We start from the raw sequence: 26,967 nt of genomic DNA, 5'->3' as shown, positions 1-26,967 counted from the left end.
ATACTCTTCATCAGTTATATTTGTCTTGTTAAGTTCATTATAGAAATTTTCTTTTCATGGAAGTTTTGTATCATTAAACTTTTCAAATGAATACATATAATCATCAGGATAAATACCCTTCTTGGTTAACAAGTTGATGTCTTCAAAATGACTAAAGAATAGGAAATGACTGTTTGATACTAAAGAAGCTAGAGGACTTGCCATTAATTTATATGAATCAAGAAATCTAATATTTGTTCTGGGATTTGTATTTAGATTTTTTGTGAATGAAATGTAGTTTTGATCTGTATTTGGATTGGCTGAAATATCACCGGGTGTTTTGCTGAGTTGTTTGATGAATAAATGGGTGTCATAATGTGAGTTGTTATGAAGGAGTATGGTTATAAATGATGGCGTTTTATAATTTAGATTACAAGACTCATGAGCTGCTCCTCTGAACTTTCCTGATATGTGGCAATGATATCTAACCTTTTTATCTTCAATATTCTCTGAACATATATGACAAGTATTACTATTTTTATAATCTTCTTCTTCATTGATTAACGACATTTCTTTATTTGTTTTATACATTATAATAACAAGTCTTAACACAATCATCCTTAAGTCTGTTAACAAATTTCTCAGCTGCATCTTCTCCTCTGTAAAGTTCTAACTTGTTATACTCTTCACCAACCAATGATTTATGCTTCAGTCACATTTGGCTCGGCGGCCGTAGGGTCTAAAAAATCTACGGCCACTAGCAATTATAGGGCGGCCGCAGTATTTCCACGGTCACACAATGTAGCAGTCACATATGTTTTTATTTTTCGGGTAGCCGCACGGGGTATTTAGAAATTGTGGAGACCGAAAACGTGGGGGTGCCGTACGGTCTTTGATTTGATGTCGCACGGTGACCTTAGGGCGTCCCTGCGGCGGCCATAGAATTTTCAAGGTAGCCTCAAGGTGCCCGCAAGGCGACCGCAGGGGGGCCCTAAGGCGAACGTGCGGCCAGACGGACGGTAACGAGTGGGTATATATACCAGTTCTTTTTCATATGTATAACAGCACTTACAGTTGTCATGGCTACGGCTTGTCGAATTGCTACGGCCGACCTAGAAATGAAAAAAGTTATAACTCCGCGCTATAATTCCACGGCGACCCCTACGGCCTGTAAAAGATAGCCATACGCCCTAGGGCCACCCTGAGGCCACCTCAGAAACTCTGCAGCCGCCGCACGTTTCTGTCAATTTAGGGGGGGTACGGCCGCCGTATCCTAGCCATAGAGCAAATGTGACTGAGGAGTTAATGTAATAACAAAATCCACAAGGAACATGTTTCTGATACTTTTTGATATCTTCAACTGATTCCAATATACTTTCAAAATCTGCACATATAACGAATGGATGTTTAACACATTTATTAATTTCTTTAAATACAACCTTCTCTCCACTTTTAGGCATGTTAATAACTGTTGCCTAAAGTTCACCACAATAATTGCTATGTTTATCTAAACTCTCTTGTGATCTAAATGTATTAATACATCCACAAACAAATGCCTTATGACCAGATTTATAAACTTGATCACTTACTAATCTAGAAACTCTTTTTATATGCATAATAATAATTATCCTCATTACTAAAATAGAGATCAATATGTTTATCCTCAATAAATGATGAGCTTATGCTTAAAACCTGAATTTTATTATCTTCATTTATTCCATATACATTGACAGATACATTATTTAGATTTTCAAACTTTGGTACGTCTCTAATCTTCATTGGAAATTTTAATCCACTACAATTCATCTCATCCTCATATTTTTTTGTAGTTGCTGACTCTTTGTGGATTCTTTTTAACATTATGAAGATATGTTAATACACTCCATAGAAAACACTTATCTTTATTCTGTATATTAATGACAGCATTTTTATTTTTGATAAAATCAGGCAGTTCTATATATGATGAAGCTTTTAATGGTACTGACTTTAAGATATGTAAATCTATATATCCTCTTGACTTTATGTTACAACCACTTCCCTCCTGTGTATCACTGAATTAATAGCAGATGAGTTCTTGAAAAATATTAGAGTTTCTGAAATCCTCAACAGATGTTATAAAGTATGGTGTTGTTCTCATCTATACCGTATCAGTAAAATCATCTTTTGAGAATTTAAAATATGCACCAATATACATTTTGATTGTCTTATTTTCCTTTGGGGATTTCTTCACCTCATTTACAATCATCTCCTCTGATATATCAAGTGCATCAGCCATAGACTTTTGCTCTTCTCTAAATTTTATAAGTTTAACGGTAATACCATCTCCAAAACATTTACCAACCTTTGTTATTGTTAGTTTACGAGTCTCTACAATTTCACCGTTGATACCAACACTCTTTTCAATGATTGGATTTCTACGAGCAAAACGAAATGATTTTGCAAGCTTATCACTACTTATAATTTTGCCATCAAGACCAATTACTTTATGAGTAATATTTGATCTTCTCTCCTCTATTTTAGCATTCTCAATATGTTTATTTGAGCGTATATGTCTATTATACGTCTTTTGTTCTTTATAGTCTCTATTGCAAATATCGCAGAAAGTTTTACTCTCCATTTATAAGCAATTAAAGTTAATACAACACATAAAATAAACCCTAAAAAGGGCTACTATTTACTCATATAATCTTTGCTTAAACTAAAAACATAATCTAGAAATCATCCTCAGCTTCATGTGGGTCATAATCACTATCATATGTACCTTTTGGTCTTGCCTATTCAAGCAATGAATCAAATGATTTAACACATTTAATATTCATCTTGGTCATATGTCTTTTCGTTTTAGTCAGGTTCACTATGTCAATAAATTATATTTCGTTCAAAATCATGGTAGATTAGCAAACCTATACATTTTTGGAAAGGTTATAGCATAAGGAAACTAAAAATCAATGTTTACATTTGGAGAGATACCTGTATGGCGGCCATTTTGGATTTTCAAAATGGCCACTGTAAAATACATATTTTGTTCTATTTCTGCCTCTAATTACCCTAAAAACTTTTTAAAATATACTAAACCTATATTTTCAGGGACAAGGAATCCAATGAAAGTATCAAATTAGTGCTATGGGGAATGGTAAGACACGAATCAAAGGTTTTGAATTGCAAAATACTGTCTTTATATTCGTGATAAGTTGCATAATCAAATACATGTTATCATTTTGTACAGGCAGTTAATAACATCAAAATGTGTCACAATAATTCATATCACCAAACATACACAGGCAGTCAGCAAAATCATATATACAGTATACACATGCAGTCAGTATAACTTCACATCTACACAGGCAGTCAATGACAAAATATACACATCAATGGCATCAATGGCATCAAACATACACGATTACAGAATATGCCATTGAGAGTTCGTCATCACTGTCCTGTGTGTCGTATCCGACAATATAGTCCGCATCGTTTTCACAGTCCGTTCCACACAAGCAAAGGTCGGTCAAATTGATTGGCAAATCAAATTGGTCGAATGGTCGATCGAATCGAATTCGATGAATCAAATCGAATCGATCGAATTGGTCGAATGGTTGAATGGTCGATCGAAGCGATTGGTCGAATGGTCGAATGGTCGAATTGGTCGAATGTAATTGGTCGATTGGTCGAATTGGTCGAATCGAATTGGTCGGAATTGGCAAATGTAAACATTGATTTTCAGATTTTCCATGTAATAACGTTTCCAAAAATGTATAGGTTTGCTAATCTACCATGATTTTGAACGAAAAAACAGTGAACCTGACTATTTGTGTATGTTTAACATAATCACTGAGTTTTAAAATCACGCTCACGTAGATAACAATAAGTTGGTTCTGGTTCGGACATATGTTTCTTTGTTAACGTATGTCTTGTATATTTTAACCTTGAAGAAAAATTACGTTTCCAAATATCACAATATGTAATAGGAGGATACATAACATTATTTATGTTTCTCACTTATTAGGTGATTATGAAGAGACTTCACAGAGAAATTATATTTTTTACAGTCTGAACAATAAGTATCCATTAATATATGAAAAATTTGTTTAAAATAAAATAATTCATAGTAATTTTCAATCTATTGATTCTTCAATTCCCTTCAGTGGAAGGGTTTTTAATATAGATGGTAATGTTTTTTTTCTCCTAATTAAATATGAGTCATTATTCAAGTGTAGACTTTGGGGATGATGATAACTCGAAGACAGTCTCATTTGGAGAACATACTGAGAAATATATTGAGGAAAAAATTAAATATGAATATTTTGAGGGTTATGATGGTATCTCAATTGGAACAGAAGACAGCTATGATACTGATGATAGTATCTCTATTGGAACAGAAGACAGTTATGATACTGAGTTCGTTTTCAAACGAGAGTTGTGATAGTAGTTTTATAGATGATGATGATGATGAAAGCACTGATTATAGTGAAAATTAAATTTATTTTAAGTAAAGTTTTACGATATAAATATGAACCACCTTTTGAGGCCATTTTTCCCCGCAGAGCGGGGGTTGGCCTTTTTTGGGCACCATGGTCCCCTTTTTGAAGCGATGTTTTATGGCCGGATGCCCTTCCTGCCGCCAACCCTGTTAGTTGCCCTTTGCGACACACAGGGAATTACCAGTGAACTGGTACTCAATTTGCCGACCTTGGAAGGATGACAGGCTGACTCAACCCCCCTGGTGTTAATTCAGCGATCGACCGGGATTCGAACCCAGGATCCTAGGATCCCAAGCCAGCACCGTAACCGCTAAGCCAACCCCTGGCTATATTTACGATATAAATTATTTACGATATAAATATGATGAATATAAATGAATATAAATGATTGAGCCTCTTGAATTCCCTGATACTCCATATGATAAATTAGAGAATTGTCTGGCTTGTGATAGAGTGGGATTAAACACAGTCAAAAACCCATAAACAATGTTTATTTTGTGATGATCTTTCAATTAATGATGATAAAAAATATAAAAAGAAATATAACTATTTTAAAATTACACCAAAAATGAATTACTTTAAAAGATTAATAAGAGAAATGAACGTTAAGTATGAGGGTGATAATACACCTTTCCTTACAATGGAAGAGACTGATAAAATTATGGTATAGTTTCAAGGATTGATGTTATTTGTTATTCACGATTGTCAATTTCAGGGAAATGTCAACACAAGATATTATATAAATAAAATAATGGATTATCTTAAAATTCAAGCCGAACTCAGGATAAAATATAGTTTCGAGAAAAGCTCATAAAATTTATATGACTTGTTTTCCAAATATATAAATGAATGATTTTATTACCTGTCTGGGAAAATAAGATAAAATTTAACAACCATAAAAATCTCCCAAATTCATTAAATGTCTAATAGTTGGTTCAAGTGGATGTGGGAAAACCTGTTTGCTTTGAAAGATTCTCCTTACTCCCAACTTTTTAGATTATGATAATTTAATAATTTTCACAAAGTCAAGTTTTCAACCCGAGTATCAACTACTATCACAAGGTTTTAATGCAGGTTTTCAAAAAGAAGCAATAATCGGTTTATTTAAGCTTCAAAACAAACTAAATGATTACAACATTGAAGATATAATACAACTATTTTGTGATACAAAAAAGAAATCAAAACATAAACCCATAACTTGTCTTCTCAGCGATAATACGGATGATATACCTTTACCCCAAGATTGAGATAAATCAAAAAAAGAACCTCGTTATCTTTGATTGTGTTAATGAGAGAAACCAAATGGTTATGGATAGCAACTATACAAGAGGGATACATTCTTCTTGTAATTGTATTTATCTCAGTCAATCATACTTTCAACTCCCTCGTCACTCAATAAGAAACAATGCCAATACTTTCATTCTATTTAAGTTAAATTCAATAGATGTAAATAATTTTTGGAGAGACGATTGTTCTACATTATGTAGTAAAAAGGAATTTGAGGATAATATGAAACACAAGATTGGAAAATATAAATATTGTCGTGTTCCTCGCGATTTAAAAACCGACCAAGGAAACAGATTAACCGAGCAAGCTTTAACTCAGAAGGAATTCAGTTCAAATATGGCAGAGTTCATACACGCGGGGAGGGAGGAGGCTAAAGAAAGAGGGTGAGGAGGATGCTGAAGTTCCTTACCTCACGGTTCCGACGGCAGCCCTCAAACCTGTGGAGATTAAATCAAGCGAACACCGAATTAAATGTACAAAAAGAAACTTGTTTATTTTACGAAACCGAAACCCGATACAAAGAAACGCGCCGGTAAATAAATATAATCCTAAATTGGGACGTCCCCACATCAGACTTCCAAAACAACACAAAGGAGAATTTACAAAAGGAACCGTGTCGTGTGGTGTCAGCTTATCTTTGTCTGGCTGGATGTCAGGGATCGTCGGCTCCATGCGCACAAGCCCGCCGTGGCGCCGATGTTGGCGGGAAGCAGGCCTCGATGCGCCCTTGTTCGCGTGCCGTCAGGCCTCGCCGAGCGCCTCACTCACCATGCTGCAGCGGCAAGCCTCGCTCGTACACTCGTCCACGCACTGCCTCTCCTGTCGGCTGCTTCAACTCCCGATGCCAAAGGAACAGGGGAACGAGGAGACGAGGCCGGCACGCAACCACCTGCGCCGAGGACCAGAACGCCGATTGTCCACACTCACTCGCAGGTAGGCTCCATAGCAAGAGGCAGTCCAACCACGAGAGGGACCAGAACCAGATGGAAAAGAGGGTGCAAATGTCGGTCTCCGACCATTTGCTATTGCATCCAGAACAAGAGAGAGGCAAAATGTTGGCTTCTCTCCACTTTTATTAATCATCCTTGGCCAATCAGCTGGCTCCTTGTCTCTGGGCTTCAGCTGCGTGCCGATTGGCCCTCCCTTCCAGTGACATCATCTGCCCATCAAACCCTCTTACCAATCCATTGCGAGGTGGGCTTGGCCTCAGCCTGCCTGAGCAATGAGTGTTGCCATGCAGGTTGGTGTTGTAGCTGGCTGCAGCTCTGTCGGCAGTGCCCGGAACTGGCTTCTGGTGAGTTTTATTATAAGGGGGGGAATTAATTAGTGTTTGTGTGTTGTTTGTTTGTTTGAGCCTGTTGTTGGCTTAGCGGTTAGGGTGCCGGCTTGGGATCCTAGGATCCTGGGTTCGAATCACGGTCGATCGCTGAATTAACACCAGGGGGGTTGACTCAGCCTGTCATCCTTCCGAGGTCAGCAAATTGAGTACCAGCTTGCTGGGATGAATGATCCCGGTGTGTACCCCGGTTTAGAATAGGTACACCGTATCCCTGCGCATCGTAAGAGGCGACCAAGGGTTGGTGTCAGGAAGGGCATCCGGCCATAAAAACATTGCCTCAAATAGGGAACCATGATTGTCATGGGGCCCGCAAGGCCAACCCCCGCTTTAGTGGGGAAAAATGGCCTCAAAACGATCATTCATTCATTTTTATTTGTGTGGGCTAATGGGGAAGGATTCCTAACATGTTTATGTGCGTTGCCATGAGACACAGGAATGATCACAGAGGGAACGACACACAGGGGAATTAGCATATTCCCTACAACTACTTAACATGCCCTGCCCCCTCGTGGTGGGGATGCATATACAACTTATCCGACATCCGAGCGAGACAGGTCCTCTACTTATTTACATCGAGATGGTTCTTGCTACCCACGATCACCGGAGCACCTACCTATGCAGATCTACCTAAATCTATATATCCCACTACCAACAATATGTTGTTGTGAAACAAGATGAGATACTAAATGATATTTTTTTATTTTATAAATAATTGCAAACATAAATACATAAATGACAACTTTTATTATTAATCTTGTAGGTAAATCTGCTTCAGGAAAAAAAAAACTTTCATAAATCTAAACTCTTGAATAGTAAAAATGAAAAGATTGTAAGTAAAAAAACAACAAAAAAAAAACACCCTATGATTCGTATTGTATCTACAACAACCAGAACAATGTGACCAGGAGAGATAGAAGGCGAAGATTATTACTACATTTCAATGGAGGAACATAAGTGATTGAGGAACGAAGGTCAAATATTTGAGGAGGTCTCTCTTGGCACGACAAAATATTCACATTGTGAGAGTGAGTTAAAGAAACTAAAATCTGGTGGTCTTGGGATTCTAGAAACTAATCCAGAAGGAATGAGACAAATTATGAAACATCTGAGTGATGATGGAGTTAAGGTTTTATCATTTGGTTTTGATGTTGATGAAGAAACTCAACGCCAACGTATGAAAAGCAGAGATACTAGTATTAGTGAAGAAGAAATTACAACTTGTATTAATGCTAATAAAGAATTAGATAAAATATTTAAAGAAAATGATTTATTTGAACACATCTACTTTAATGATAAAGAAAAGGAAAATTTCCCCACTGACCCTTAGAATTCAGTAAATGATATTTTTTCACTAAATAAATACAGAAAATGAATGCACAAGAAAGAGCAAGAAGATTTAAGGGGCATCAGGAGTTGGTTTCAAAAGTTGCTAAACAACAGGAAGAGATAAAGAAGAAACAGAAACAGAGACAGAAACTAACTGGTGAAGAAGCCTTTGAAAGAAAACAAGAGAAAATTTTAAAACCACTTTTAAAAACTTCTCAACCCTCTACAATTCCCGCGATAGAATATACTCCAAAAAAAAACTTCAAATGATAGATTATTTTAGTAAAATGACTAAAATAATTAAGGAGAATGAGAAAATTAAAGGAGAATAAAGATTTAGTAGAATTAGAATATGACTATGAATATGGAATATTATTTCAACAGAATAGAAGGATTATTTCAACAACTGAAGGAGATAAATCAACCTCCCGATTATGCTCTGAAGATTATTTCAAACAAGGAATATTCAGCGGATTCAAAAACCATAGCGGTTCTCATTCCAACAGAAGAAACAGCAATATAGTGTAGCAGCATAGCAAACCTGTTGTGCATTTTGTGATACAAGCACCAAATTTGGTACACTAGTAGACTATCATATTATGAAAAGATCTGGATATTGGGCCATCTCAGATTCAGAGATTTGATTTTTGCAAGATTTCGATTCGATTGGGATCGAAGAGAACACCTTCGTCTTCTGTACAGTGAAGTTGCCAGCCCTGAATTCTCTGGCTACATCTGGGTGCTTCATTGGGAGTGCAACCGTGTCCCTCAGGTGAACAGGGACCCACCTGGCATAGTGTGTGTGGTCTAAGGCATGGAACCATGGGACCAGTTCCGTCAGGGCATCAAGGTACGTCGTGAATGAAGCCTGCCGCAGAGAACGCACGTAGACCAGTACCAACATCTCTAGTTCCAGCACAGTTGCCCAGTACTGAAAGTTGGGAATGTCTTCTCCTCTCTGGTGACACCAGTCTTCGAACTCAGGCAGGTCTTCTGCATCATCAGCATATGTCATACAGTGGCGTTCATACGCACGGTGTTGCAGGATGTGCAGTGCCGCTGCAGTGATTTGATGAGCTCTTCTTGTGCGGGTGACGTGGGCAGCTCGTAGGAAGGAGTCGGCCGTCCCTGGCGTTGCAATCTCAGCTTGCAAAATCTGCAAATCTTGCAAAAATCAAATCTCTGAATCTGAGATGGCCCAATATCCAGATCTTTTCATAATATGATAGTCTACTAGTGTGCCAAATTTGGTGCTTGTATCACAAAATGCACAATTCTTTTGAATATTTGGGCTAAGCCGCCCCACTAATATTCTATCTTGTTAAAGAAACGGTAGTGATATTTCATGATAATTTGAGATTCTTGAGTTCTGCTCGGCCACCTGTTAAATTAACTCCAAGATTATTGTTTCTTCCAACAAAAGATGGAAGCTGAGGAACAGAAGGTCCTGGTACTGATTCAACATATTTCAATGAACCATTGAATGTAAAAAATTGAAGATTATAGAGTATATATTGATTTACTAAACTCACTTCGTTATGGGGTTTATGTTGCTGGTAAAAGAAAGAAGAATGAGAAGGAAAAACGTATTATTGATGCTTTAAGTAAGCTTGTTTGTGGTTCAGGTGTTCGTTTTCTTCCAAATGACCCATCACAATTAGTTAATAGGCTATGATTGCTGTTAGGTAGTAAGAAGGCTGGAAACAACAATTGTTTTAATGAAGCCTCAGCCATTTTAGACCAGTTGATGAATATGAAAATAATTAATAAATATCAATGCAAAGATATTTTATTACATATTAAATAAGATGAGAAGCACAATTCTTAGTTTTAATTTCACGACAAGTGATTGCACGGCTTCATTCCCTTACCCAATACAACTTGATCCCACAAAAGAATATGAGGCATCTTTACTGTCAATGGAAACTTATAATACCTTGTTTAATATCACTGAGAAAAATAACAAGTTTAGTTATAATCCAGGAAGTGGATATAAACTATAACAGGTTCACCCGGGGCACATGAGATTTCCCAAATATCTTCTGAAATTGCCTGTCTTATGAAAGACCATGGTGATGAACCGAAAAATATTGCAATAGATATTCAAAAACATACTTCAAAATCAACTATTAAACTTAAAAATAATTATAAAGTTGATTTCATGATTGATAATTCATTCAGAGAGCTATTGGGTTTCTCCTCAAAATAGATTGAAACTAACGGGATATTTTACAGTGATGATGTCATTCAAATATCCTCAGGTATAAATTCGGTATCAATTCATTGTGATTTGATTGATGGTGCTTATAACAATGGAATAAGAACAAATACAATATTTTCATTCAGTGCATACTCAACTCTGATTGGTTATAAATTCAATATGGAACCAAAAAATCTTGTCTATTTACCTGTGTCAGGAAAAACCATATACAGAGTAAATTTTAGGATAACCGATCAAGATAATCGTATGATTTCCTTTAATGAAGAAATTATATCCATTAGAATTCACCTACGTGAAGTTTTCCAAAAAATAAATACGATGGTTATTGTGAGGAAACACGAGTTGATAAAATATAAAATATTTACAAAAAATGGGGATGGGATGTTCCTTTCGCAATACTATAAGGGTGAAGGTATGTTTCTTGGCAGAGGATACTATAAACCCAAGAGACAACGGGGTGCAGGACATCAATTTAGAAATAAAGGAGATGGGATAATTGATACTCTAATGGGTATTGGTTCAACCATTCTTAAACATAAAGACCTAATTGGTTCAACCGCTTATGCCATGGGAAATGTAGCGGGTGCTCTAAAGAGTATAAAAGATACTCAAAAGGAGTCTCCTAAATTACAAGCAATCAAAGAAATTAAGAAAGGCAAAACTCAACTCTCTCCACAAGAATGACAAAAGATCATTGAAATAGTTGTCAGGGTTTCAAAAGTTTTAACTACTTTTTTTTTTACTAAATAAATACAAGTCTGGAAGCGATTGATAGTATCTATGATTTGGATGATACGATTATCATCTCAAACTCTACTAAAAAGGAAGACTATTTTAAGGTAAATGCTATAACAGGAACAGATTCAAATACAAATGGAACAAAAAGTTTTGAAATTCATAATCAACAAACTTACTTGAATCAGCTGATAGTTTCTTGTTGTGTAAATTTAAATTCACTAAGGCTGCGAATAATACTAATGCTACACTCATTAATGATTTCTTCTGGAAAATGTTTGATAGTGTCCGTTTGTATATTGGAACACAAGAGGTTGAAGCGGTTGATTATGTCTCTGCTACATCTGAAATGATGAAATGTACACTATATTCGTTTAGTGATAGAATGGGTAAGGGAGCTGTTGAAGGTTTTATGCCTGATACAGTCAGGTGAAAAAGTAAGTACACCCCATGGAAAGTTTTGACTTTTTCAACATATTTCAACATACAGCTATTTGATCTTCATTTCAACAATATTGAGAGATAAAGGTGATATAATATTACAAATATCATGAAACATTTACATTTTGTTGTCCATTGTATAATTTAAATAAACATAAATGCAAATTTCGCATGTGGAAAAAGTAAGTACACCCCTTCATTTATCACTACTTCAAATACCTAAAATTAGAATCAGGTGCACCAGCTCAGGTGCAAATGATTAGAACATCGTTAGAGAGGATCTTGGAGGAACCCGTCGTATTTAAACCTCAGACATTTCGTTTGGTTTGCTCTTTGTTGTTGAAGTGTGCGGCGTCACCATGCCTAGATCAAAAGAGCTCTCTGAGGCCTCCAGAAAGAAGGTTATAGATGCCGACGAGTCTGGGAAGGGATTTAAAAAGATCTCCAAACAATTTGAAATCAATCGTTCGACTGTCCAGAAGATCATCTACAAGTGGAGAAGATTCCAAACAACTGCCAACTTGTTCAGGCCAGGCCGCCCCAGCAAGTTCAGCCCGAGAGCAGACCGCAAGATTCTGAAAGAAGTCTGTAAGAACCCCAGAATGTCATCACGGGACCTACAGGTAGCTCTTGCCACTGTTGATGTCAAAGTGCACGAGTCTACCATTAGAAAGAGGCTGCACAAATTTGATCTACATGGGAGGTGTGCCAGGAGGAAACCTTTGCTGTCCAGAAAGAACATCAGAGACTAAAGACTAAAGTTTGCCAATGAACACCGAGGCAAAGACCAGCACTTCTGGAACAATGTGCTCTGGACAGATGAGTCAAAGGTAGAGCTATGTGGCCACAGTACCAGAACACATGTTTGGCAAAAACCAAAGACAGCATTTGACCACAAGAACCTGATACCAACGATAAAGCATGGTGGTGGAAATATTATGGTTTGGGGCAGCTTTGCTGCATCAGGGCCTGGGCAGCTCGCCATCATAGAATCCACTATGAATTCTTCATTGTACCAGAGGGTGCTTGAGGATAATGTGAGGCCATCTGTCGGAAAGTTGAAGCTCAATCAAAGGTGGACCTTGCAACATGACAATGACCCTAAATGTACTAGTAAATCCACCAAGGAATGGCTGAAAAGAAAGAAATGGAGGGGTTCTGGAATGGCCAAGTCAAATCCCGGATCTAAATCCCATCGAGATGTTGTGGGGGGATTTGAAACGAGCTGTGCATGCAAGAAACCCTTCAAACATTGCACAGCTGAAAGAATTCTGCATGGAGGAGTGGGAAAAAATTTCTCCCAGTCAATGTCAGAGACTGGTAGACAGTTATAAGAAACGCCTACTTGAGGTTGTTTCTGCCAAAGGGGGCAATACCACCTATTAGAGCCAAGGGTGTACTTACTTTTTCCACATGCGAAATTTGCATTTATGTTTATTTAAATTATACAATGGACTACAAAATGTAAATGTTTCATGATATTTGTTATATTATATCACCTTTATCTATCAATATTGTTGAAACTAGGGCATGCCCGTACGTGGGTGCAATGCCCGTACGTGGGTACGTGGGTACGTGGGTGCGAGTACGGTGACAATCCCCCCCCCCCTCTATTTACATGAAATGGTTTGGTCCATTCGCAAAGCCAAAGCGAACGGCTTGCGAGTACGGTGACAATCCCCCCCCTCTATTTACATGAAATGGTTTGGTCCAAAGCGAACGGCTTGCGAGTACGGTGACAATCCCCCCCCCCCCCCCCCCTCTATTTACATGAAATGGTTTGGTTCAAAGCGAACGGCTTGCGGAGTTTGGTAAAGAAATCGCCATAGCTCGGTAACTACTTGTCCGATTAATATGAAACCTTGAAAAGGCACATCCTCGGGTCCCCAGCAATATACCTGGCAAGTTTCAAGTATATCGGACCCGTGGTTGTCGAGAAACAGCGGTCACAGACAAACACACAAACACACAAACACACAGACACACAGAGATTACTGGAATTATAGATAGATGAAGATCAAATAGCTGTATGTTGAAATATGTTGAAAAAGTCCAAACTTTACATGGGGTGTACTTACTTTTTCACGTGACTGTATATATATTATATACGTATAAAATTTGAATGTATATCCCTAACATCAATCCAAAATCAGGAACTGCATCAGCAGGAACTGCATTAGTGTAAAGTGGACGGGGCTTCGTGTAAAGTGGACGGGGCTTCGTGTGAAGTGGACGGGGCTTCGTGTGAAGTGGACGGGGCTTCGTGTGAAGTGGACGGGGCTTCGTGTGAAGTGGACGGGGCTTCGTGTGAAGTGGACGGGGCTTCGTGTGAAGTGGACGGGGCTTCGTGTGAAGTGGACGGGGCTTCGTGTGAAGTGGACGGGGCTTCGTGTGAAGTGGACGGGGCTTCGTGTGAAGTGGACGGGGCTTCGTGTGAAGTGGACGGGGCTTCGTGTGAAGTGGACGGGGCTTCGTGTGAAGTGGACGGGGCTTCGTGTGAAGTGGACGGGGCTTCGTGTGAAGTGGGCGGGGCTTCGTGTGAAGTGGGCGGGGCTTCGTGTGAAGTGGGCGGGGCTTCGTGTGAAGTGGGCGGGGCTTCGTGTGAAGTGGGCGGGGCTTCGTGTGAAGTGGGCGGGGCTTCGTGTGAAGTGGGCGGGGCTTCGTGTAAAGTGGGCGGGGCTTCGTGTAAAGTGGGCGGGGCTTCGTGTAAAGTGGGCGGGCTTCGTGTAAAGTGGGCGGGGCTTCGTGTAAAGTGGGCGGGGCTTCGTGTAAAGTGGGCTGGGCTTCGTGTAAAGTGGGCGGGGCTTAGTGTACAGTGGGCGGGGCTTAGTGTAAAGTGGGCGGGGCTTCGTGTAAAGTGGACGGGGCTTCGTGTAAAGTGGACGGGGCTTCGTGTAAAGTGGACGGGGCTTCGTGTAAAGTGGACGGGGCTTCGTGTAAAGTGGACGGGGCTTAGTGTAAAGTGGACGGGGCTTAGTGTAAAGTGGACGGGGCTTAGTGTAAAGTGGACGGGGCTTAGTGTAAAGTGGACGGGGCTTAGTGTAAAGTGGACGGGGCTTAGTGTAAAGTGGACGGGGCTTAGTGTAAAGTGGACGGGGCTTAGTGTAAAGTGGACGGGGCTTAGTGTAAAGTGGACGGGGCTTAGTGTAAAGTGGACGGGGCTTAGTGTAAAGTGGACGGGGCTTAGTGTAAAGTGGACGGGGCTTAGTGTAAAGTGGACGGGGCTTAGTGTAAAGTGGACGGGGCTTAGTGTAAAGTGGACGGGGCTTAGTGTAAAGTGGACGGGGCTTAGTGTAAAGTGGACGGGGCTTAGTGTAAAGTGGACGGGGCTTAGTGTAAAGTGGACGGGGCTTAGTGTAAAGTGGACGGGGCTTAGTGTAAAGTGGACGGGGCTTAGTGTAAAGTGGACGGGGCTTAGTGTAAAGTGGACGGGGCTTAGTGTAAAGTGGACGGGGCTTAGTGTAAAGTGGACGGGGCTTAGTGTAAAGTGGACGGGGCTTGGTGTAAAGTGGACCGGGCTTGGTGTAAAGTGGACCGGGCTTGGTGTAAAGTGGACCGGGCTTGGTGTAAAGTGGACGGGGGCTTGGCGTAAAGTGGGCGGGGCTTGGCGTAAAGTGGGCGGGGCTTGGCGTAAAGTGGGCGGGGCTTGGCGTAAAGTGGGCGGGGCTTGGCGTAAAGTGGGCGGGGTTTGGCGTAAATTGGGCGGGGTTTGGCGTAAAGTGGGCGGGGTTTGGCGTAAAGTGGGCGGGGTTTGGCGTAAAGTGGGCGGGGGTTGGCGTAAAATGGGCGGGGGTTGGCGTAAAATGGGCGGGGTTTGGTGTAAAGTGGGCGGGGCTTGGTGTAAAGTGGGCGGGGCTTGGTGTAAAGTGGGCGGGCCTGGTGTAAAGTGGGCGGGCCTGGTGTAAAGTGGGCGGGCCTGGTGTAAAGTGGGCGGGCCTGGTGTAAAGTGGGCGGGCCTGGTGTAAAGTGGGGGGGGCTTGGTGTAAAGTGGGGGGGGGCTTGGTGTAAAGTGGGGGGGCTTGGTGTAAAGTGGGGGGGGCTTGGTGTAAAGTGGGTGGGGCTTGGTGTAAAGTGGGAGGGGCTTGGTGTAAAGTGGGAGGGGCTTGGTGTAAAGTGGGCGGGGCTTGGTGTAAAGTGGGCGGGGCTTGGTGTAAAGTGGGCGGGGCTTGGTGTAAAGTGGGCGGGGCTTCACGTAAAGTGCGCGGGGCTCAGTCTAAAGCGGGCGGGGCTCAGTCTAAAGCGGGCGGGGCTCAGTCTAAAGCGGGCGGGGCTCAGTCTAAAGTGGGCGGGGCTCAGTGTAAAGCGGGCGGGGCTCAGTGTAAAGCGGGCGGGGCTCAGTGTAAAGCGGGCGGGGCTCAGTGTAAAGCGGGCGGGGCTCAGTGTAAAGCGGGGGGGGCTCAGTGTAAAGCGGGGGGGGCTTAGTGTAAAGTGGGGGGGTTCGTGTAAAGTGGGGGGGTTCGTGTAAAGTGGGGGGGTTCGTGTAAAGTGGGGGGGTTCGTGTAAAGTGGGGGGGTTCGTGTAAAGTGGGGGGGTTCGTGTAAAGTGGGCGGGGCTTAGCGTAACGTGGGCGGGGCTTGGCGTAAAGTGGGGGGGCTTGGTGTAAAGTGGGGGGGGGCTTGGCGTAAAGTGCGCGGGGCTTGGCGTAAAGTGCGCGGGGCTTGGCGTAAAGTGCGCGGGGCTTGGCGTAAAGTGCGCGGGGCTTGGCGTAAAGTGCGCGGGGCTTGGCGTAAAGTGCGCGGGGCTTGGCGTAAAGTGCGCGGGGCTTGGCGTAAAGTGCGCGGGGCTTGGCGTAAAGTGCGCGGGGCTTGGCGTAAAGTGCGCGGGGCTTGGCGTAAAGTGCGCGGGGCTTGGCGTAAAGTGCGCGGGGCTTGGCGTAAAGTGCGCGGGGCTTGGCGTAAAGTGCGCGGGGCTTGGCGTAAAGTGCGCGGGGCTTGGCGTAAAGTGCGCGGGGCTTGGCGTAAAGTGCGCGGGGCTTGGCGTAAAGTGCGCGGGGCTTGGCGTAAAGTGCGCGGGGCTTCGCGTAAAGTGGGCGGGGCTTCGCGTAAAGTGGGCGGGGCTTCGTAGGGAATCAGACAAGAGCAATAAGAGGTTCATCATTTCATATTAGCTCAACAGCGATATCGAAACCAAGAGTTAAATTCTCATGTAATATTTGTCAATATTTTATCCGGTGATTCCTGTGCTAAAAGGATGTATCTTATCAGAGAGATAAAACATGACCAGGTATTTATTGGATCTATGAATGATTTTCCTAAATTTAAATAAACTTAACTTTAATACTATATAAAAATTTTTTTTTTTTTTTTATCTACTCTAATGGGCGAAGCCAACCACACGCAGTGGAGTAGGGACCAAAAGGAGGGACTGGACTGAGATTTGGTATCGGAGACTAAAAGGAATGATGGTGAAACGAGCGAAGCGGGTTGAGCTATTATGAGTTTTTATGTTACAGTACCAAATCGTGGGCCAGTCCCTCCTTTTGGTCCCGACTGATACCCCCCACCAGCTGACGTCATCATCACTCCCTCCCCTACCACCACTCGCCATTACCACCTGTGTTGGACCGCCGGCATCGTTGTCACCCCTGCCACCCTTTTGCCATTGTCCCGTATCTCCCAACCCCCTCCCCCCACCCACCGCCATCATCGTCAACACATCTCTAAATCCCCCCGCCCACTCCCCTCCTCCCCACTTTCCCCCTCCCCACTCCCCCCTCACCACTCCTGCTCTTTGTTCCACACCCTCGTTGGTCCAGATTTTTTAACCCTTTGACCTAGCCCCTCGTGTGCAACATGTTTGTGTTATTGTCATTTATTTGGCAATTTGGTACTTTGGAGAAAGTCATCCTCTTGCTGATCTTATTTGTTTCCATATCCTACCCACAGTATTGATAAAATAGCCCGTGTACGTGCGCCTGTCCTGGTGATTCATGGCACTGAAGATGAGGTCATCGACTTCTCGCACGGCCTAGCCATGTACGAGCGCTGTCAGCGGCCAGTCGAACCCCTTTGGGTCGAAGGCGCGGGGCACAACGACGTCGAGCTGTATGGCCAGTACCTGGAGCGCCTGAAACGATTTGTGGGATCTGAGATTCCTCTTCCTGAAATGCCCTGAAATGGTCTTCTCCGGCTGGGTCCGCAAGCTAAAGAGCACCGTCAGTGGCCACTGTATCGGTCTCGCTGTCAAGAGGAAGGAACGTCTGCCGTGTCGATGAGATTCCAAGGGATTTCAGTTATGATTTGATCCCATAGAAGTTGGCCCTTTCCCCTCCTTTGGTTATTTAAGAATAATTTTGTGACTCACCTGTTAAGGCACTTTGCTGATTTGTTTATTTTTGGTGCGGGTTTTTAGATGGTGTTGGAGTGTGGTTGGGTGCTCGAGAGAAGGTTGAAGTCAAGGTGGTTATTTGAAGTTATACTATTGACAAGAAACGATGGAATGTTTTCCTTGTATCCTTGGATCCACGCAGCCCTCGTTAGCTGTGTTTTCCGCTGATATTAAGGGATAAACATCTTTCACTAGAGCACAAGTGTGGCATGAACGGTTGGTATTGATTGGAAGCTTCGAGGATTCCGGTTGTTCCCAACCTGGCCTGAGACCTCAAAAGGATTGCAGTCATTCCCAACAAAGGACTCCTTTACCAAAACTGTCTGGGTAAGAACCTGTTTGCTGTGTTTTATGCTATCGAAAATGGTTTTGTGCACCTTAAACGCACCCTGGACTTTTTCTGCTGTCCATCTACATTGCTGATTTGTTTGAAGGGGCTTGGATATGATTTGTCGAACGATGTGTGCAAAATGAACAAAGGAGCTGCTTTCTGATGGTCCATATGCTTGAGGAAATGGGACAATTATCAAGTGTTGGGAAATTGTTTTGTAAATGTTTTGTTCTTTAATTATCTGCTTAGGTGAAGGGAAGTTTAAAGTTGCAATTTGAGATTATTCTTTTCATTTTACCCGTTTCTAGGCCTTTAAATGAATGAGTGTATGGGTGAAAGGTTGACCATGGATTTTAACCGTGTTGCACCGTCAGTGTACCATGAATCCGGTTATATTGTGCACCACCTTGTGTGAAGGTTATAAATTGATGTTCAAAGGGGTTAAGGAATTGCTTCGAAAGTAAGTGCAAGGTGTGGTATTTGATGTGCTGGTCCTTCCATAACGCACTTATTAGAGATTGAAATGCATTCTTATTGCTGTCGGTGCGGTGCTGTTCGAATTGGTAATATCCAAGCTTTCTCTCTCAAACGAATTGATGAAATGTTCAGGTTTGTGGATGGTAAGGGACTTGCTTTTTAGACCAGTTTTTGACCTCCTGGCATACCTTGTTTAATTTATTATTCCTAATCTGATACCAGCGGCAGTTTGCTGGATGATGTGGTGTTCTTGTTTGTGAGACTTGTTTAAAGAGAGGAACAGTGTTGCGATAGGGGATTATTGAGGGGGGCGGGGGGGACTATTATGACACCTGAAGTCCTTTGGATTACCGGCTGCCTGATTATATGACCATTCGGATAATCGGTCGAGTCGAGTTAATCCTCAAGGTTTTGATCATTCAAGTTCAAAACTCGTCTAAATGGTCAGTGCCTGACCTTGGGTATGTCCAAAGGTGTCGACAGAGATGGCGATGATCAAATCTTCATGACCAGAGGAGTTTGGGTTGGACGCACTTATTGTTTATGTACTTTTGACTTTCAATCCAAGGTCGATCCAGCAGTTAGGTCTGCAATGAAGTCGGAGCTCCAAAGGCGCTTGTAATTCATTTGTTTGAACCTTTTTGGGAATATTCTTTCTTTTGTACGCTGGTGCTAATTACTTTGTACATACAATGGCTTGGACATTCATTTTTTTAAACTATATGATAAACTGCTTTGTAATCTTTGCTGTTGTTCTTGCTAATCGTTTCAGAAAACGACTATTTTTTTGGGGGGGGGGGGGGTTTTAAACCATTTTCTTTTCCCCTTATTATTCTTTAACGTTAATTTGCTCAGAATTTGAGGCATCCCCTGAATTTCCATGACATGACTTTTCCAAATCAAACTGTGCTTCATTGGCTTGGCTGTAGGCACTAAAGGCCTTTCCACTTCTTTGTGTCCATTACCCATATTGCAACAACGCTTTAATCTGGTTATGATTGGCGCACCTTCTCTTCCTGCGGGGATCATATAGGCAATGCTGTCCCACTTCTGCTCGATGCGAGCGGGTACATTGTGTCCATTCCGTTGGGAGACTTCTACAAATTGTGTGCAATAATGGAGGCAAAAGGGCAGAAATTTATGCGTACAATGTGTATGTAGGTGGCCCTTTGGTTGTCATTTTGCTCTGGGCCCCATCCTGGTTTGATATAAGTTGGTTTTCCGACCTCTCCGTGAAGGTCGTGCTGAATGGGTGATGAACAGGAATCGTTTATGCAGCTTTAGCTGCATTTAAAATTTAAATGGCACTCAATTCCAGTACCTTTAAACTTTGCAATGAAGAGTGTTTTTGAGGCTGTGAGTGTTGTACTTGCAAGGTATTGGAATTTGGTGTTGAGATGAGAAGCATGCTTGTGTTCTTGGTTTACTGATTCTTGTCTGTAAATGTGCCTCGAATGGTCGTGTAGCATGCATTTAGTACGGTTTAAAAGGTATGAATCCAGGACTGGGGCCTGGTACCTGGCATCACGTGTTTGCCGAGCACAGATATGAGAAAACCTCTTTCCATGTTTGCCTCCAACTAAAGATTAAAGTATTGGCACAATAGCAATGTGACTGTCCTTTAATGTTCTGAATGTGAAGGTGCTTGTTCCTATTATTTTATCCAAGGGAAGGAAGACTCAAAACTTCTAGATTTGTGATAGGTCAAGCAAGATTGAGATCTCGCGCGATCTTGGAGACGACGGCAGGGATTTTCGAAGCTGCACACGTTCTCCACGTTTTTAAAGTTGTCATTGTTCACAATTGTATTTTGTCGAAACTGTGGACGGGGCTTAGATGATGTGCTGTTGAGCGAAGGCCCCGGATGTTTGAGGTCTTTCGGTGTGTGAAACTATAGTGTGTCCCTTGGAAGTTTCTCGGTGTTTATCTTTCATAAATTAATCGTTTCTGCTTGCCGCGCGTGTTGCGGCCTTGCCTCAGGCTTCCCCTGTCCCCCGTCGAAGTTTGTTTCTTCCTTCGCTGTTTTTGCGAGGTTTTTTGATTTCCCTTTCTCCCCCAAACTTCCCCGTACATCTACTCTTTGTCTCACGTTTTAACCCCCCCCCCCCCCCCCCAAAAACAACAAAAAAAAAGAACAACAACATTTATTTCCCATTCTCCATGTGTGAAGTTGTCCCATCGTGTGATTCTGCCCACGTGCGCTGTCTTGCCGCGCCCCCATTATCTCCTTGCCTTCCACCTTTTCCCCTGTTCACGTGACTCGTGGTTGTCCCTCTCGGCTCCCTCTCCCCGTTGGTATTTTTGTGAATATAAGATTGTTCTTCACGGTTCTGTTTAAAGATGTTTAAACTTTCCCCTGCAGTGTTGTATTCAGTGGTTTATTACAACACGCTGTTTTTCTGCCTATTTAAAAGGCTTTTTTCAATTTCCTCTCCAACTCATTCCATTTCAAAAAAAATTCAATCTGTTATAACTCTAAATCACGACATGCTCTAAATTTACATTCATTCCACCCCTCCTCCATCGTTCTTAAACGGATCGCTAACTTGAAAATCACAACAAACCCAATTTGTTACATATGTTCGTCTTTCATTAATCATCCACTTTCTAAACTCCCCCTTGCCCCTCCCCTCCAAATCTCCCCCCTTGCCCCTCCCCTCCTAAACTCCCCCCTTGCCCCTCCCCTCCTAAACTCCCCCTTGCCCCTCCCCTCCTAAACTCCCCCTTTGCCCCTCCCCTCCAAAACTCCCCCCTTGCCCCTCCCATTCAAAACTCCCCCCCAACCCCTCTCCTTCTAATCTCCCCCCCAACTATCCCTCCCAAATTCTCCCCCCTCCCACCTCCTCCCCAAAGCTGCCTCCTCCCCACTTCGTCTCCCTTCTATCTCATACCTCCACCTCCCCCAACCTTCTACTTTCCTCTGCCCCCCCTCCCCCCAAACAACCCCTCACTGTGCCTCATCCCATCACCATCAAACCTTTCGTCCTCCTCATCCTTCCCTCTCTTGTAACTCTTCTGTAATCTCTGACACACTATCACCTGCTCTCCCTACCTTCCCCTCTCATCCGTCATCTGACCCTGCCCCTCCCCTCCCCTGTCCGACACCCGATGCTCCTCCTCTCTCCTCATTAACGGTATGGACCTCAAACATCCGGGGCCTTCGCTCAAACCTGATTGATCTCTCCATTCAGGTTGCTTCTGACGATCCAGACTTGATCTGCTTAACAGAAACCTTCCTCCTTCAAGATGTCTCTGATTCCTTAATATCTCTTCCTGGTTACTCCCTCCTCCGGTATGATAGACCTGAGCCTCGTCCTGGTGGTGGGGTTGCTATCTTTATCAAAAACTCTCTTCCTCTAACTCCTTGCACTGCTCTCTCTCCACCCCACCCCCAGGAGTACCTCTGGCTATGGCTTCCTCTCCGCTCCCACCTTTTGTTCACATGTGTTCTGTTCCGTCCTCCAAACAGTGATGACTCCATTTACATTTTGCTGTCTGACAACATGGACCAACTTCTATCAACTCATCCAAACTCTCTCTTCCTCATATGTGGCGACTTCAACTGTCATCATGCCAGCTGGCTCGGTGTGGGTTCCTCTCTCACCAGCCATGGCACCTCAGCAAAGGACTTCTGCGACTCATTGGGACTGACACAATCTGTCAATTTCCTGACCCGGATCTCAGTCAATGGAGCATCTTCTCTTCTGGACTTGGTTATGACAAACTTCCCTGCAAATGTCTGCTGCTCTTCTTCTGCTCCAATCGGTTCTTATGATCATGTGCTTGTTAAAGTGGACATCTCTCTGGCCATTCTCAGAGAGCCTCCTCAGCACCGATGAGTCTGGCATTTCACTCAGGCTGACTGGCACGGTCTGCAAGCAGCCATCAATCATCTGGACTGGTCTCCCATCTCTACTGCCTCTGACATCAATTCTTCCTGGGAATTTCTCCAAAGCAAACTGCTCTCTCTCATGCACAGATTTATCCCATCTCGTCTTCAGTTGGCTTACCCTTCCTCACGTCCACGGTACACTGAATCTTGTGGTGAGTCAGTTGCCCTGAAACAACTTGCCTTTGCCTCTTGGAAGGCAAATCCAACTGAAGGCAATCTCAGTTCCTTCCACCAAGCTCGGATAAAGTGTGTGTCTACCCTCAGGACTGCCAGGAAGCACTGTCTACCCACACTCAAGATTGAACTCTCAAACCTGTCTCCTTACTCCAAATCCTGGTGGCGTCTGGTCAAATCCGTTTCTGATGTTTGTTCCCCCTCCATCCCCTCCGTTACCTCAAATGGCTACACAATTGACACTACACGTGACAAAGCCGAATGCCTCAACTCTGTGTTTGCCTCAAAATCTTGTGTCCCAAACCCATCTCTCTCTGTTCCCACCTTTCCCAGTCGAACCCAACTGCTCCTGGACTCTGTGTCCTTCTCTCCTGACAAGGTGGAGAAGTTTTTGTCAAACCTCGACTCTGATTCTGCAACTGGACCAGAGGGCATCAGCCCACTGGTCCTAAAATCCTGCTCTGCCACTCTATCTCACCCTCTCTCTGTTCTTTTCACCCTCTCTTTTGCTCAAGGTCATCTGCCAGCATCTTGGAAATCAGCAAACATTACCGCTTTACACAAAAAATGGGCAAAAACAGATCCTTGCAACGACAGACCAATCAGCCTGCTCCCAATTATCAAAGTCATGGAATCCATCATTGCTTCGGATCTCAAATCCTTCCTCTTCTCCAATGGCTTGATCTCTGATCATCAATTTGGATTCAGACCAGGCCATTCTACTCTGGACTTGCTGCTTCTGCTGTCTCAACAATGGATGGAGGTCCTCAATGCCAAACAGGAAATCAGAGCTGTCTCCCTTGACATATCACGTGCCTTCGATACGGTCTGGCACCCAGCTCTGCTCGCCAAACTCTCCTCCTATCTTATCCATGGAAATCTCCACTCATGGCTTGCGGACTTCCTCTCTGGTCGTAGGCAATGTGTGGCCCTGAATGGATTTCTCTCATCTCCCCTTCCTGTTCTGGCTAGAGTTCCCCAAGGTAGTGTTCTGGGCCCTGTGCTATTTCTGGTCTTCATCAATGATCTCTCCGACTCTGGAAAATCCTCTCTATCTCTTTGCTGATGACTCCACGATCTGCCGCTCCATTCCTCATCCCTCAGATCGGCAGTCTGCAGTCTCCTCACTCTCTGCAGACCTGGACAAAATCACAGACTGGTCAAACAAGTGGAACGTGTCTTTCAATCCTGACAAATCCCACACTCTTACTATGTCTCTCCGAAAAGACTGACTGAAAAACCCTCCCATCTACTTTCTCAACAACCTTCTCCAAGAAGTTCTGTCGCTCAAGCTTTTGGGTCTCACTATCTGCCATGATCTTTCTTGGGATAACCACATTTCCAAGCTGGCCCCCAAAGCCAGTCGCCGACCGGGCATCCTCCGTCGTGCGAAGTCCTTCCTTGGCACACTTGAGCTCCTCACCACATACAAGGCATTCATCCGCAGCTCGATGGAATACTGTTCCCCCCTCTGGGCCGGTGCTCCTGCCTCACACCTAGCTCGGCTTCACGCTGTTGAAACCAAAGCTTTCAAAATCATTGGAATCTCCTGCGATGTAGTCAACTCCGAGGGCCTTTCACTCACTCACCGCAGGCAGGTTGGTGGTCTTTCTGTCTTCTACCGACTCCTCTCCGGCCTTGCTCCCCCAGCTCTCTCTGTGCTCTGTCCCCCCAATATTCCTTCAGGTCGCACAAGATCTGCCTGCAACCCTCTTATGGTTAAACTGCCAAAATCTCGGCTCTCTGCTCACCTTCACTCTTTCATTCGCCTTTTCTCCCACCTCTGGAACAAACTCCCCCACTCCCTTCAATCCCACTCCTCCCTCCAGGTCTTTAAAACAGCCTTTCACCACCATCTCTTATCTTCCCCCATCGAAAACCTTGATCTTTTCTACCCCCGGTAATTCACCCGAGCGTCCTTGCAGTGTTCATATGTTTTATTCCTCTCCCAAGTCCTCCCGATGTCCCTGCTCTCAAATGTTGTGTTTGTGTCATTCCCCCTCTCCCCATCTTGTCTGCCGCTCCCCTTGTTTTTTGTTTTGTGTCGGTTTGTCTTTTTGTGTGATTAATGTTACCTCTTTCATGAGCCTCGATCTTGTATACAAAAAAAATAATAATAATCAACCAGACAAACAAAATATATAAACAGAGGGAGTGGAAAACAAGATGGGGAGAGAAGGGGAAGCACACAAACACAACATTTGAGAGCAGGGAGATGTGTGGAAGGGAGAGGGCTTGGGGGGAGGGGGCTTGGGGGGAGGAGGCGTGGGAGGGGGAGGGGGGGGGAGAGGTATAAAACACAAGGGGACCGAAATTAGCGGGGGTAGAAAAGATCGAGGTTTTGGATGGGGGAGGATAGGAGATGGTGGTGAACAGCTGTTTTAAAGACCTGGAGGGTGGAGTGGGATTGAAGAGAGTGAGGGAGTTTGTTCCAGAGGCGGGAGAAAAGAGGAATGAAGGAGTGAAGGTGAGCAGAAAGTCTTGATTTTGGCAGTTTAACCATAAGAGGGTTGCAGGCAGATCTTGTGCGACCTGTAGGAATATTTGGGGGACAGAGCCCAGAGAGGGCTGGGGGCTGTAGGCCGGAGAGGAGTCAGTAGAAGACAGAAACACCACCAACCTGCCTGCGGTGAGTGAGTGGAAGGCCCTCGGAGTTAGCTTCATCGCGGGAGATTCTAATGATTCTGAACGCTTTGGTTTCAACAGCGTGAAGACGGGCTAGGTGTGAGGCAGGAGCACCAGACCAGAGGGGAGAGCAGTATTCCATAGAGCTGCGGATGAAAGCCTTGTATGTGGTGAGGAGCTCAGGTGTGCCAAGGAAGGACTTCGCACGACGGAGGATGCCCAGTCGGTGACTGGCTTTGGAGGCCAGATTTGAAATGTGGTTTGTGGTTTTCCCAGGAAAGATCATGGCAAATAGTGAGACCCAAAAGCTTGAGTGACAGAACTTCTTGGAGAGGATTATTCAGAAAGTGGATGGGAGGGTTTTCCAGTCGGTCTTTTCGGAGAGACATCGTAAGAGTGTGAGATTTATCAGGATTGAAAGACATGTTCCATTTGTTTGCCCAGTCTGTGATTTTGTCCAGGTCTGCAGAGAGTGAGGAGGGTGCAGACTGCCGATCTGAGGGATGAGGAATGGAGCGACAGAGAGTAGAGTCGTCAGCAAAGAGATAGAGAGGATTTTCGAGAGTCAGAGAGATCATTGATGAAGACCAGAAAAAGCACAGGGCCCAGAACACTACCTTGGGGAACTCCAGCCTGAACAGGAAGAGGAGATGAGAGAAACCCATTCAGGGCCACACGTTGACTACGACCAGAGAGGAAGTCCGCCAGCCATGCGTGGAGATTTCCATGGATACCAAAGGAGGAGAGTTTGGTGAGCAGAGCAGGGTGCCAGACCGCATCGAAGGCACGTGAAATGTCAAGGGAGACAGCTCTAATTTCCTGTTTGGCGTTGAGGACCTCCATCCATTGTTGAGAAAGCAGAAGCAGCATGTCCAGAGTAGAGTGACCAGGTCTGAAACCAAATTGATGATCAGAGATCAAGCCATTGGAGAAGAGGAAAGATTTCATATCTGAAGCAATGATGGATTCCATGACTTTGCTGATAATTGGGAGAAGGCTGAATGGTCTGTAGTTGCTGGGATCTGTTTTTGCACCTTTTTTGTGCAAAGCGGTAATGTTGGCTGATTTCCAAGCAGATGGCAGATGACCTTGAGCAAAAGAGAGGGTGAAGAGAACAGAAAGAGGGAGTGAAAGAGCGGAAGAACATGATTTTAGGACCCGTGGGCTGATGCCGTCAGGACCAGTTGCAGAATCAGAGTCGAGGGTTGACAGAAACTTTTCCACCTTGTCAGGAGGAAAGGACAGAGTCCAGGAGCAGCTGGGTACGGTGGGTACAGAGAGGGATGGGTTTGGGACACAAGATTTAGAGGCAAACACAGAGTTGAGGCATTCAGC

General features: G+C 43.6%; 1 protein-coding gene across 2 annotated transcripts in view; it reads left to right on the top strand.

Moving 5' to 3' along the window:
• The window catches only part of LOC137421008 (alpha/beta hydrolase domain-containing protein 17B), a 67,427-nt gene extending 46,881 nt beyond the window's left edge, over nucleotides 1–20,546 (top strand). For both annotated transcript variants that reach the window (XM_078772046.1, XM_068106630.2), the window contains exon 5: nucleotides 17,692–20,546. In XM_078772046.1, the coding sequence (XP_078628172.1) occupies nucleotides 17,692–17,920 (229 nt within the window). In that variant the 3' untranslated portion in view covers nucleotides 17,921–20,546. The remainder of the gene's footprint in view (nucleotides 1–17,691) is intronic.
• Nucleotides 20,547–26,967: the final 6,421 nt, after the last annotated feature.

This window comes from Myxine glutinosa, chromosome 2 (assembly GCF_964187855.1).
Source record: "Myxine glutinosa chromosome 2, kmMyxGlut1.1, whole genome shotgun sequence".
Lineage (NCBI taxonomy): Eukaryota > Metazoa > Chordata > Myxini > Myxiniformes > Myxinidae > Myxine > Myxine glutinosa.
This window is presented reverse-complemented; position numbering and strand designations above follow the sequence as displayed.